We start from the raw sequence: 14,146 nt of genomic DNA on the forward strand, positions 1-14,146 counted from the left end.
TTACGGGACTTCATACTGCAGCAATGTTTTAGGAATCTTTTGATTCTCGCTGGCAACACGAATTAGACGATCTACAAGTCTCCGACTTAAATTTTAAATCCGAACAATATATTCGATCTCTTTTCACTGTTCCGTTATTTCACCGAGTAATAATTTCCGTTTGTGTTAAAGCGATCTTTGAGACATTCTAATTTTCGTACTTTCCTTACAGTGAACCCTCGTTTATCACGGTTAATCCATTCCAGACTCTACCGCGGTAAATGAATTTTCGCGAAGTAGGATTCTTTATTTATAAATCGAATATTTTCACAGTTAGAGTATAGAAAACCTGTTTATGACCTTCTAAATAAGTTTTTTAACATTATTAGAGCCCTCTAGACATGAAATAACACCCTTTAGTCACCATTACACTCGTATTACCCAATATATTAGACAAAATAAGAGAAAAGACATATTAGACGTTACAAATATATTATTATTATTGTACTGTACATTTAATTACACACACACACACAGTTCTTACACACAACCACTAACCTATGAAGGCACGAGCTCAGTAGGAGAGTCTTCAGGTTGTAAACTGGAGCGCTGATCGCACCCTCAGAGGACACAGATGCCCCTGGGAAAACCCCTGAAACAGGTGACAGTCAACCTTCACATTGCTCCTTACCCTTCTTACTTGCGCTATAACGCGCGATAAACCTCTCATGCGGTACTCCGCTTACTTAAAAGTATTGTGCAGCGCCTCTCAGCTTTGGAATTGGTTGTTTTGTTTCTCTCTCTCTCTTTCAGACATTCTCTGTTCCTGGCCGAACTGTCATCCCTGACTTGTCATGGAGCACGTTTAAACTTTTGAAAAGAGACAAATGTTTGTTTGCAGTGCTTTGAATAAAGTTCTTTTTTTTTCTACAACCTCCTGTGTCTCTGTACAAATCTGCGACCCAAGCGTGACAAGGTGGTGCAGTATCTTCAGCAGGTGCATCGTTGTCTTCTTCCGCTGAAGGAGTACTAGGAGTAGGCAGTGGGTGTCTGGGTGCGCGGCTGAAGAACATCTTGATAGGCAGTTGCTGGTGTCTTTTCATATGCGTGAGGAGGCTTTTGTAGGGTATTGCCATCTTTGATCATATCCAAGAGTTTCACCTTCTCCTGGATGGTAAGCATCTTCCTCCGGCGCTTAGTTTCATTGTCAGAAGGCTTAGAAAAAGCAGCACGTTTAGGAGCCATCGCGGGGCTTAGATAAAAGTTCTCAGAAAGCGCATGCGTAGTGACTTATCGCGATTTTTTCTCATATACGCTTACGAGTGAAGCCGCGAAAGTCGAAGCGTGATATAGCGAGGGATCACTGTATCTCTAACCTGCTCTGCATATGTACCGCAGCAACATTTTTGAATTCTTTACGACATTCTACTTTGTCATCTGCTTTTTGTCCTTTATTTCCAGCCTCGGGCATGGACTCATCACACGGTACGTATAACTGTCTCTCCGAGAAAATCACGTCTCGTCTCCTTCCAAGATTTTTTTTTTTGTAATAGAGAGACAACATATTTACTTAAGGGGTACACACAGAGTCTGAGGAATGGAAAAGGAGTATCAAAACTTGAAAAACTTGGGAATCACTGCCAAAGAGACTAGATGGGAGTAAACAAATGTGAGAGCAAGAGGGCTGCTATAGGATCTGGTCCTCTTGGCTATCCACTCATTTAACATTACAGAACATTCTACTTCAAAAAATATCAGTTTATTCAGTATGCTATAAGGTACACCAACAGCTTGGGAGCTTTCCTCTCAAGTTATTACTACATTTCATTCCTAAAATAATATATTTTCTACTGCTTTGGTGTGACAATTTTTAAGAGCGGTACCATTTAAAGACTTTACTAATAGCTGATCTAGCTGTTCATCTGTTCATTACTCATAATAAGAGCTAGATGTCTGCACTCCTGTGGAAATCCTGCTGTTCCTGATGTAAGACTTTGATGTCACAGAACTAAATTCAAGAGTTTTAAGCAGATGTGGACAGTTAGACTATTCATGTGGCCAAGAGGTGGCCTCCACAGCATAGATGAACCTGTGAGAATATTTATTTTTGTAAAGTAAATAAACTGAACAGTATTGTAATTGATAATGTTTCACTGTAAAACTACATGCAGTAGGAAAAGAAGAAAAGGATACCATGCAAATGTCAATGACACAGTGGAATTTTAGTTTTTTAAAGCAAGCTTTCAAATGAATTATTACAGGCATTCTGGTGCATACACATAGCAGCTTGTAAAGGTAGATGCACAATACTGATTATTGGTTGTAGTGTTTTATCATCCCTCATTGATTCTGTCGTTTTAATAATTCACCTAGGCTATTCTGTTGTTTTAATAATCCATGTAGGTTATGTGCCCAATATATGTGCATTTTGGAGGGGGTAAGTAGGAATGCATTGGTAAGGTATGAAATTGTTGTAGGAGCTAAAGAAATGGAGTTTGTCAGGAGTGTCTGCATCAAAGAAATCAATAACATGTGGACATATAGTAAGCACTACCACTGTTTTACAACATTACTACATCACAGTTTTAAGGATTTGTACTGCTGTGTACTGGACTAAGTGGGTATAAATAATGAATGACTGCCTTCCTATCAAAGCTGTCATTTTCTCTCTTTTCGAAAGGTTTCCTATCCTTACAACTACTAACCCATTATTGATCCATCACACCTGGTAATGATGCATCTAACTGTCCACAAAATACCATTTGGGCATATTCTGGAAGACTTTGCTAAGATGCATAGGACTCAGCCCCTTCGTATACATGGAAAGATTCATGATTATTTTCAATACATTAAGCAGCAGAAATAAAACAGATTTGGGTGATGATGTATTGTTATTTTAAAGGTTCAAGTCTACATCTTAGTACCAATAATACTCTTCATCAGCCATTAAGTGCTAAAGGTTTGCAGCGTAAAATACATGTAATTTATACAGTATATTATGTTATTTACAAATTTTTCAAGAGTGCAGGTCCATTTGGGTCAGACTACAAACACTTCAATACATTTCTGAAATTGCTCTGTCCATTACAAAATTATGGGGAGACTGCGCCAATTAAAGCAGTATCAGGCTCATGGCAGGAACCAAATCAGGATGACATCCATCACACAACACACTCACACTTACTCATACTGACCAATTTGAATTGGGCAATCTGATAACATGCCTTCAGATGGTGGGAGGAAATTGGAGCACAAAGAAGGCACTACAAAGAGGAATCAAACTGGAGTCAGACGTCCCGTGCTGACCACACAGTTAGTATCTAGATTATAAATTCAACCTACAAATCAGTAAATAAAAAGCAGTTTGCAATTCAAAATGATTTTTTCAGTTTATGTTTTTATCACACTATGTGGTTCCTTTTCATGTCTCCATTCAAGTTTGTTTCAGATTTTAAAATATATTTTATACAGGCAAAAGAAACAGAATAAAAAGTGCAGTGTCTTAATAAAAATACTTTGCACAAATTTTCCAAGAAGAATTTAAATATCCATGTATCAATAAATACTTCAGTGTTTATTCTGTCGCAGTTTGTACCATAGTTTAGCCCTTTTTTCTCTGTTGTTGAGCAGCGGTTTTTTGGGTCTGCAGGACTCTCCACTTTATGTGTGGCTGTTAAAAAGAAGAACTGCCAGTGGCAGAGCAGCTTGTTGAGTTGCTGCTTGAGATGGCATTAGCTATTTAGCATGCAATGATGAGTTAATTTTCAGTAGCTGAGTATCAGTGATTTATCCAGATTGGTTAAAAGTATTCAGAAAAAAAAATTGAAACTGGAAAATTAGGGTTTCACATCACACTTTTGATTATTTTCCATGGTGGAATGCTCTCTGTTCCAATAGGAGGCAGTAAAAAGCACCTCACTGGTAAAAGTATAGACAGAAAGAAGGAAAGAAAAAATAAACTTCTGAAGCACATGTCCTGTCCTGTTACAGGAACGTTAGTGGAGATGGCACCTGCTTTTGCAACACCAGGAAAGCACACCTCGAAATATCCAGGCTAAACATGATTGGCAAGCAGCAGCCACCAACTTTGGACATGCATGCTCTGCCGTGGCCCTCTTTGCAAACTGGGCCTGCCTTTTGAAGCCGAGAAGTCGTCACACTCCCTAGTTGAAAGTTTTCCTCCTTTTCTCTTAAAAAAATGCACTGTCCAAGTGTGGATATACTGTTGTGTAGAAAATTTCATCTCTGGTCTTCTGATTTTCCTCATGATACCACTGGCGTCATATCCCAAAGCTGCAAAGGAAACAGAGAATAATGTGAGATAAATGCACTGACAGGAGACTAAACACATTGATCTGTACCATGGTGCTCTCTCACATACCAGTCACCAACTATCACATTAGAAACTTTCTGAAGTTCTGAGGCTTCAACTAGAGGCCTACTTGCCAATCTCCATTTATTAATAACAGCAAGACTGTTGAGGAAAAGCTTAATGGATGTCACTGCATTTATTGAAACTGAATGGCTTTAAAGAGACATTTAAGAGTTCCACTTCATTTCATTTTCACTGATGTTCATCTGCTCACCATTCCACTTCCATTGTTTAGGATTATGACTTCCTGCCTTATTCACTGCCGATGTTATACAGCTACAATGGATAAGCCTTAAATTCATGAACATCCGAACACTGGCTGAAATCCTGCCACTGCCAGTTAGCTGACAGACTGTCAGTGCACTGTAACTCCTGAAAAGACGGAGGTGAAACCAAACAGGTGTGGGATCCAAATCCCAGTGTTGCCTCACTGTCTGACACACTTTAACGGGGCCTCACTCCTTTTTTATTTGATCCACATTATGTTCTGTTGTAGACAGACACTTACTGCCTCACAGTTCCAGGAATCTTAGTTTAAATCCTGGAACTTAATCATTGTGTTTGTGGAGTTTGCATTTTTTTGAAAAAAATATTCCACATCTCAAAGATGTGCATGTTAGGTTGTGATGTCCTGGGTGCTCGCCGCCTTGTCATATTCTGTCTCCTGGGACATTGATATTCATGAACCATGATGGACTTGGATAATGAAGACACAAATCAGTTACTGGTGCAAAGTGCTTTGTGTGTTTATTAAAACCAAATGGAGTGTCCAAAATGCAGTGCCAAAATCTTCCAATAAATAATTCATAAAAGCAGTGTTTTGGTGAAGATTGAAACCACACATTAGTCCAATAAATATGTTGAAACCAGGTATAAAAATTAGAGTCAGAATCATTACTTTCCTCTCCAGTGCTTCTCTCTCTCACACATTGGGTGTCCTTACCTGGGCTGAGGCACTGACAAATGTGGCCCCCCATCCAGCTTTCGTCCCAGCCACCTCAGCCAGAGACTGCTGACAATTTCAGAGCCCAAGTCCGTCACCATACCACCAACCTTCAGCATCTGTAGGTGACCCTTGGAGCAGTCGGCCACTGTTGCGCCTCCTATTGCTCAACAGGAATGTCCTGTCCCTGGAGTACTATTCTTCTCACAAGCCCACCAGACCTCCTTGCCTCCTCTTCTCTACACTGGCATGATCACACGCTTCTGCACTTTCTCTTTTGGGCTTTCTCATCTCTGATTTTCATTATTCTTCTCCTCATTCTATACTCAAGATTATTTTTATTCTTGTGAGTATAGGTGCTTTTGTTAACAACCCATGGAGTGTCAATAAGGAGCAATCAGCCAGTTTCACCGTTAAACAATCACATGGATTTCCATCGTCAGTATCTACACCCACAAAGCCTTAGCCACATAATTAAAAAAAAATCTTGCACTGCCATAGACCCTGACATGTTGCATCACATAGGTTAATTGCCAGATCCAAGCGGTATGTCTGTGTTTTTGGGAGTCATATGATGGACTGATTCCCTGCCTAGAGCATGGCATTGATATATATTTCAGCTGTCCACCACTCCATAATAAAAAAATATGAGTGGAGAACATGGACAAGATGTTCATAGGTATTACATGCAGTCAACAGTGCTGTAGAAAACCCATGCTTTGTATGATTAGTTAGTAATACAAAAATAATTAAAATTTTTTTTGCATATAGTGAACCTTCTACCTAAATTTTTGTTATCCAGACCATGTTAAAATGGAGTGGATGTGTTATTACATAAGAAGAACCAATTTTCGGACATTTTCTACTCATTAATTAAATCCTTTTCAGAATGTGGCTGACTTGGGGTAGTTGAAATTTGGATTTAACACCAACCTGAAAATATCATATGTACTGTATATTATGTTGTGTGATGTTAATTTTTATGCTATAATTGTAATTGCTATATAGAATGCTATGGTCATAAGTGAAAGAGTATTTAATAGGAACAAATTGATTTTGTTGTGGAATTACAAAAACAATTCATCCCAAGCTGGACATTTTCACTATGGTAACTGCCCAGGGACAGTCACGAAACCCATGACATTGGATTAGAAAGGCCTTCTGAAGCTCCTTTTACACCATGAGCAATAGGAGAACTCCTACACTCGTTCATCCATCCATTATCCAACCCACTATATCCTAACTACAGGGTCATGGGGGTGTGCTGGAGCCAGTCCCAGCCAACACAGGGCGCAAGGCAGGAAACAAACAACGGGCAGGGCGCCAGCCCACCGCAGTACACTCATTCATACAGGGAGTAACTCTAAGCACTGCAAGCAGAGTGCTTCCTGGTGATATCAACTGAGCTTTCTCTCACTTGGCTCCCACTTTTTGCATAGCACCACCCCTACACCCTATACATCCACAGTGCAGATGCTGCCAACTTCACCAAGTGTTTTGTTGGGGAATCGCACCATGATCCATCCCAGTCCTGATATTGTGCTCTTCCACCTGGTCGCTGCCAGTTGAAAGCCACGAAATGACAAGATTTGAATTACATAGAGCCTCAGAAGCAGCTCCTTTACACTGCTTCCAGAAGAGATCCAGCTTCCACAATCCCAAATTGAACTAATCAAATTGGGGAAATGGATGGACCGATGGAGCATTTTTGAACTGCTGTTTTTACCATAAACCTTTGCAATCATTCAGTGTGGCCTAGCCGCAAAACATTGGGAGTGCAACATAAAAGACTACAGACTGAATTGCTTTGAACTGACTTTGTGTGTCAACCAAGGAAGCCGATTCACATGGTCTAGTTGCAAACAAAGAAATATATTAACAATTGTAATGTGCTATATATTACTTGGTTTTGATGAATAAGTGTTTAATTTAAAAATAAATTAGAATATCAGTAACTATTTTCACAGAAGCTACATTATAGCATGTCATGCTAGTGAAACCAAAGTAGGGTTTTACAGTGAATACATCCTAAACACTTATGCAGAATCTACTTAGGTTAGAGACACAAAAGGCTTATAAGAACATTGTTTGTTCCTCACCTTCAGAATCTTATCGGCTCCAGATGTTAACAACCATCCCCTTGTTGCTTCAAAGTGAACATGGACAATGCTGTGCTTGCTATCATGAAAAGTAGCCGTTGGTGCACGCCTGAAAAAAGAAACAATGAAAAACACTGACAAAGAAATACTGTATGCTGCCCACAGAGACATTTCAGTTTGTTTTCTAGTAGAAACAACATTTAAACAAAGGATAACTAAGACATTAACAGACTTTACAATTCACTAAACAGTGATCTTGTTTGAAAATTTCAAGTTTGGTAAACTTATGTGACGGACAACACACATGGGCGGGTATCCCGGCCAGGATGTAGCATGGTTCCTTAAGTGGATGGGAGGCTAGCCCTATGCCACCAGAGAACATAGGGCAAAGATGCCTATGCCACAGTGGGTACACTGGCACTCTAGCTGGGATGGACCCTGGGATAATGCCATGCTGGGGGGACAACATTATGGAAGGACTTCAGGTCCCCCGGCACATCTGGAGACAATTTCCTTGGGCGATGTTACCTCTGTGGATGTTCCAAAAGGCACTCTGGATATTGCAGTTCCCTAGAACAGGTTTGTCGGATTCCTTATCCCTGCTTTCTGGGACTTCTGTGTGACCTGGAAGTACTTCCATGTGGATATGCCTTAGCAGCAGAAGTACTCCCAGGTCCCAGATAAAAGAAGCCGCTCGACGTCATCCAGCCGACTAAGAGTCGGGTGGAAGTAGATAAAGCTTACCTGGGAGGTGTACAGGGGGAGAAACGAAGGAGAACAAGTAAAGAGAATTGTGTTTATTTGCACTATTGGAACTTTTGTGGAAGGTACTTGTATGAATAAATCGGTTTTATTTAAATAGGACTTGTGTCTGTGGGCACTCTCTGGTGCCCTCTACTGTCCACACTAAACATTCTACCATAAAAAAAGTCCATCCATCCAGCCTGCTAATTTCAATTCATGGTTAAGTAGTTTAAGTGAATGATTTGAACTGCCTGGCCATAAAGTGGTAACTTTAATTCTTCAGTGTATGAAGTCTCCTCAATTTTGCAATATTTCTAACATGGAGATACTAGTTTTTAGTAGGAGAGGAGTGTGACAACTGAAGGCTAAATCCCCATCAAAGATAAAATCAGTGTTTTGTGTGGATTCATCCAAGTAAAGTACAGGCCTTCTCTGAGTTGTCAGAATCCCTTTACGGTTTGCAATATTTGTTTACTTATCCACCCATCTATGTATTTATTTACTTTAAAGAGCTTCTGTAAAAAGCCCAATTTTCCCCCGGGGACAAATAACGTTCTGTCTGTCTGTCTGTCTATCTACTAAGTAAGACTACTTCATTACTTAATTACATTTTTCATCTATTTGTGCTTTACTTGAATACATTTCATTTTGGGCCCCTTTTCCAGGCAAGTTGTAGTCTGGAGCCTGAGTGGCCTTGAAAGCTTGCCTATTGTAATCTGTTGAGTTGGCCTATAAAATGTGTAATTTTGCTTCACTTCTCACTGCATCCATAATGGGTAATACGGTACAACACCCTACTACTACAGATGTAAAGAACAAAACTGTACTGATGGTTTGTGGTGCAGAAATCGCAACAGGATTATTTCTACAAGCAAATGCACTGAAAGTACCAGTAACACAACCAGTAACTATTTACAAGACTCTCATTGTTGTAGCCTGTTGTAGCCTCTTGCTTCAAAGTCATAGCAGTCTGCAGGAGCTTCATGTGTCGCAGTCCCACAGGTTCAATTCAGCAGTGGCACAGCAGACAAATTCAATGTCCCGCACACAGCCTAGCTTGTGACTTTATCACCATCCAACTGAAAAACGCACCAGATACCCCTGGCAACCTGTTTTCATCCCCAGTTTGTATCCCAAGCATCTAAGTTGCTGCTTTGCGTAGAGAGTGGGCTGATGTAGCTCCTCTGTGCTTGTCCCCCAAACAGTGCTCTGAGTCCTGTCTGCATGCCTACTGTCAGGACTTGGCTGTTGAGGACACCCTGCATCATGGAGATTTTTGGTCAGATTTTGCAATATGTTTAACTGTATACATGTGACAAGCTGATTGAAATAAGTGTTCACTTAAATGTTTCGCTGTACTTTCTTCTTCTTCATTTTTCACATTTCTTTGTGGGGCTGATGTGCTTGAGCAACCTTCTCCAAACAGCTCAGCCCTGCATCTCCTCACCAGTCACATCCTTTTCCTTCAGATCTCCCTTTATTTTATCCATCCACCTCCACGTTGGCCTCCCTGTTTCTCTTCCCTTATTCTTTCATTCCCATCACTATTTTGCCCTCATATTCATTGTCTCTCTCCATCACATTTCCATACCACTTTAGCCTAATTTCCTGTACTTTCTTAGCTATCTCTCCCACTTTTGTTGTACCTCTGATTGTCTCATTTCTTCTTCTGTCCTTTTTTGTAATGCCACACATCCATCTCAAAATTCTCATATCTGCCACATTAAACATCTTCTTTTGCATTCCCTTTACTCACCATGTCTCAGATCCATATATCATTGCTGGTCTTAAAAACCTTACCTTTAACCTTTATCTTAATTTTTCAATCACACAATACTCCTAATACCTTCTTCCAGTTGTTCTATCCACACAGCACTCTACAGAGTATCTCTGCATCTACTTTTCTATTTTGGATTACCACTGATCCTAGATATTTATATTTATCCAGTCTTTTCAGTACCTTTCCCTGCAGGCTAACTTCTGAATCCTGACTCATTAAACCTCATATATTCTGTCTCGTTCTTATCTTCAACGCTCTATCTTCCAAAGCCCTCCTTCCATTCTCCCAACTTCGTCTCCACTCCCTCTTTTCTGGTGCTATACAACACAATGGCATCAGCAAAAAGCATTCACCCAGGGGTCTTTAATCCCATGACTCAACACATCCCTAACCAAATCAAAGAGGTAAGGATTTAAGATCCTTGGTGCAGACCTACTACAGCTGGAATCTTGTTTATTACCCCAACACTGCTTTTAACCCAAGAAATCACACACTCATACATATTGTGGACAATTCTCACATACTTCTTTGGAACTCATTTCTCCCTCATGCACCTCCAGACCTCTTGACTTGGCACTCTAATCTAGCCACCAAGGGATAAACCAGCTGAACTTGGTGCCAGTCCCAAGCTCGGATAAGCACAGAAAGGCTTAGTATCAGGAAGGGCATCTGGCTATAAACTTTAGCCAAAACTTTAATGATGGAATCAATTCAATCAGAATTGAGAAAAAAAATCACAATTTTCATGTTTGAATATCGTTTTAAAACATTATGATTGAATAAAATAATTTAAACAAAAAAAACGCCCAGCCATAGACCTGAGAGGTCTTTATCACATTCATCACAATTAATTAAACTGTCTAACAACACTTTGTAGACTATCCACTGAGCATATGGATGTCCAGTTTGTCATATAGAGATTGACTTTACTTCTTTCTAAAAGCCTAAAGCTTTCCATAAATGCAAGTAGCCTTAGTGTAATGTATTTTATCTTAGTATCCAATTCTGTATACAAAGTCAGATTAGACACACAGTTTATTGTATGGTCTTTTGTGTTTATGCAGGTCTCTTTTGTCTTTTATTTTAATATTTGTAAATGTGTACAGCATGTTAAACGTGTTACTAGGAAAGACAAAATATCTATCTATCTATCTATCTATATGTGAGATTTTCGAATTCTTTTGACTCCCTCTCCAACTGGGCAACATCTGGAAACATGATTCATGCATCTGTTGAGGGCTGCTTGTCCGTCGCTGAGGCAATCACAGGTCCACAGTGCCACAGAGGCAACTGCAAGTTCACTGCCCCCGGGTCTGCTGCCTGATTGGTGATGCAGGGAACAATACAACTTGGCCACTGACCTGGCCTCGACCCTGCCTGTTTGGTGTGTCTGTGTGTAGTAGAGTGGTAGCTTCCACTGCAATAAATGAGCTTGTTCCTGTTTCAAGTTGAATAAAGTTCACCTAACTGTGAGGCAGCAGTGTTACCAGTACGCCACAGTACCTCAAACTTGATCCATACTCAACGTATGTGTACCGTTGCCTTTTTGTTTACAAAAAAAGCACTAGTCAATTGTATGTAGCATATTCAAAAGTAAGGAGCTCTAGTCAACTCGCAATATTAGCCCCTGGTTTAAAAAAAACAAAACAACAACATGTTGTATACTCAGTACTCTGTTACATATTACATATATTTCTTCTGATAGATTTGATTAACTGACAGCACTATGACTGAGTCCATTTGTCTTAGGAAATTTCCCAGGCAGAGCTGGGTAACACAGTTATTATAAAAATAAACTGAAAAAAATACCCACTATATTCATAAATGCTAGAAGTGGAGCTATTGATTTCGTGAAATAGTAATCAAATATTAATTCCTCAGAATTAGCAAGTCACCGTTTGGCAAATACCATATCACCAACGTTCAGCACATCAATATCAAAACAATCTGTCCTACCCCAGTTTGTATTTTGTAAGAAAATTAAAAGGGTCACTTACTCCTCATCAGTTATTGATTCGTAGCAGCTGTCACAGACCCGCACTTCAAACTCAAAACCCATCAAAGGGATTGTCGAGCGTTTGGAGCTGCACTTTCCACACACCGCTTTTCCACACTTTCGACAGTGATGCTGTGGAATCAGAACAAATGAAAAACTTACTATATAACTAAAAAAATGTATGTTTGAATATTACAAGGTGCCAAAAAATAACAACAAACAAATAAATGGATTCAGTAATACAAAAATTAGATCTTTATGATTTTTGTTAAACTTGACAAAATCCATTGTTTTGATAGGAGTGTGAAAAATGATTTATATAACACTTTGACAAAGGTTTTGTATTAATTGAGGGAGTAGTAAGTAGTAATAGAAATATAAGTAGATAGATGGATTGTAAATTATTTGTCTTAAGGAAAAAGTCAGGAAATATAAATATAACAAATAACAACACCACGCTCCACCTTCTCCCTAACACACACAAAAATTGCAAAAAAGAAAACATTTTTGAGTTGACTAAAGTTAAGAGAGCAGTTCAAGTGAAGCATTATAAAGGCATTTTTTTGCTGTTGTTATATGTGTGTTTTTTGTCCAGGTTAGCTTTTTTCTGTTTGATATGTAGATTTAATTTCTAACTAGGTGTCATTTTTGTTTTAGTTTTAAGGAAGTTGTGTTGCTAGCTTACTTTCTGCGTGTCATCACTTTCCTGTTTGTGCTGTCATGAGATTCTGGATCGGTGGCGTCCTCTTTACCTTAGCAATAAATACAATGGTGCATGGCAGATTTGATATCTCTTGGGTGTATGTCTTATAAAAACTGAAAACGTAACCGGGAGTTAGCATTTTTAACAAGTAGGCCCAAGTGTAAGCATTTTGGTTTTGACTGCAGCTGCGTTTGTGACATCTAATTTTATTTTTGACTTTTGATTTTATTAGTTTGGTTTTGACTGTCTTCCTGGCTTGCCTCTGACCTTGTCTTTCAGTCTCTTTATCGTCTCCTGGATTGCTTTTGCTCAAAATAATTCTTGGGCACACTATTGAGACTATAACAGACATATTGCTATAGGTATGAAGGAGCATCAGTAGCATTTACTGACACACTTCTGTTGAATAATTTGTTGGCTAAAAGTAGTTAATGATAGTACATCAGAGAGGATGTGCAACATTGTTCACAATGGGTGTCAGTTTTGTCTTCATTCTCTCCTTTGTTACTAGTAGTGGCTTGATGTAGATGCTCTTTGGTGCTGAAAAAATCAATAACCAGCTCTTTGGTTTTGCTGATGACACCAAGAAACAAAGTTCTTTACCAGATTCATAAACTCTGTCTTCATAAGGCTCATACCAGACTAATTGAGTGTTGTCAGTCAACTTGACTTCCATGTATTTGGGATATGAAAGTGCTGGAGACGAGACAAAGCAGACATAAGGACAGAAAACTAGCCTCATAGAGACAGTGATTGGGCCAACTCTTAAGAGAGCTGCTGGGCAGCACAGCTAACCACACAATCACAGTATCTAAATCCCCGACAAAACAATGTCACTTTTTTCATCATGTAACCTAAACTGTATTAAGATTGTAATATTTTCTAAAAAAAAAAAAAAAAAAAAAATTTAAAAATGAAAGCAAACCATTAATAGTATAATATATTTTTAAAATAGTGATAAAATAAAACACTGCCTTTGTGATGCTGGACAACTCTACGGAGTTTTTGTTTTTATTTTAATATGCAGAAAGTTATGCCCGTGTTGTTATTTCATGAAAATTTTCAACAGCACCAATGTATAACATTTAACTATTTAAAATCCTTTCTATAAGATTTTGTAGGTGGGAAAAATATCATTGTTAGTGCCATCACCTGAAAAACTGTAAACAGCAGTTACCTTTCTGTTGTTTCTTTTGTTTTTTTTTATCCAGTGACATAAATAATATGCTACTGTGTATCATTTAAAATCTTTTAAAGATTGGTGCTCTGGGTAGTACTGCAGCCTAGAGGTTTTAGAGTCCTAGGTTGAAATCCCAGTGTAGCCATTGTCTTATGTGAAGTTTGCACATTCTCCCCTTACCTATACACTGTGGAGGATGGCCGGGATGCCTCTTTTATATACAGTGGAACCTCGGTTCACGACCATAATTCTTTCCAAAACTCTGGTCATAAACAGATTTGGTCGTGAACCGAAACAATTTCCCCCATAGGATTGTATGTAAATACAATTAATCCATTCCAGACCATATG

The 14,146-nt window shown here is 39.0% G+C and overlaps 1 protein-coding gene across 1 annotated transcript in view; it reads right to left on the reverse strand.

The window, feature by feature from the left end:
- Positions 1 to 2,851: 2,851 nt before the first annotated feature.
- Positions 2,852 to 14,146, reverse strand: part of wdfy2 (WD repeat and FYVE domain containing 2) — a 93,822-nt gene continuing 82,527 nt past the window's right edge. Inside the window, exons 10-12 of the mRNA XM_028799705.2 lie at positions 11,915 to 12,045; positions 7,394 to 7,502; positions 2,852 to 4,272 (exon numbers count right to left, since the gene is read on the reverse strand). Of these exons, the coding sequence (XP_028655538.1) occupies positions 4,243 to 4,272; positions 7,394 to 7,502; positions 11,915 to 12,045 (270 nt within the window). The 3' untranslated portion in view covers positions 2,852 to 4,242. The remainder of the gene's footprint in view (positions 4,273 to 7,393; positions 7,503 to 11,914; positions 12,046 to 14,146) is intronic.

This window comes from Erpetoichthys calabaricus, chromosome 4 (genome assembly GCF_900747795.2).
Source record: "Erpetoichthys calabaricus chromosome 4, fErpCal1.3, whole genome shotgun sequence".
NCBI lineage: Eukaryota > Metazoa > Chordata > Cladistia > Polypteriformes > Polypteridae > Erpetoichthys > Erpetoichthys calabaricus.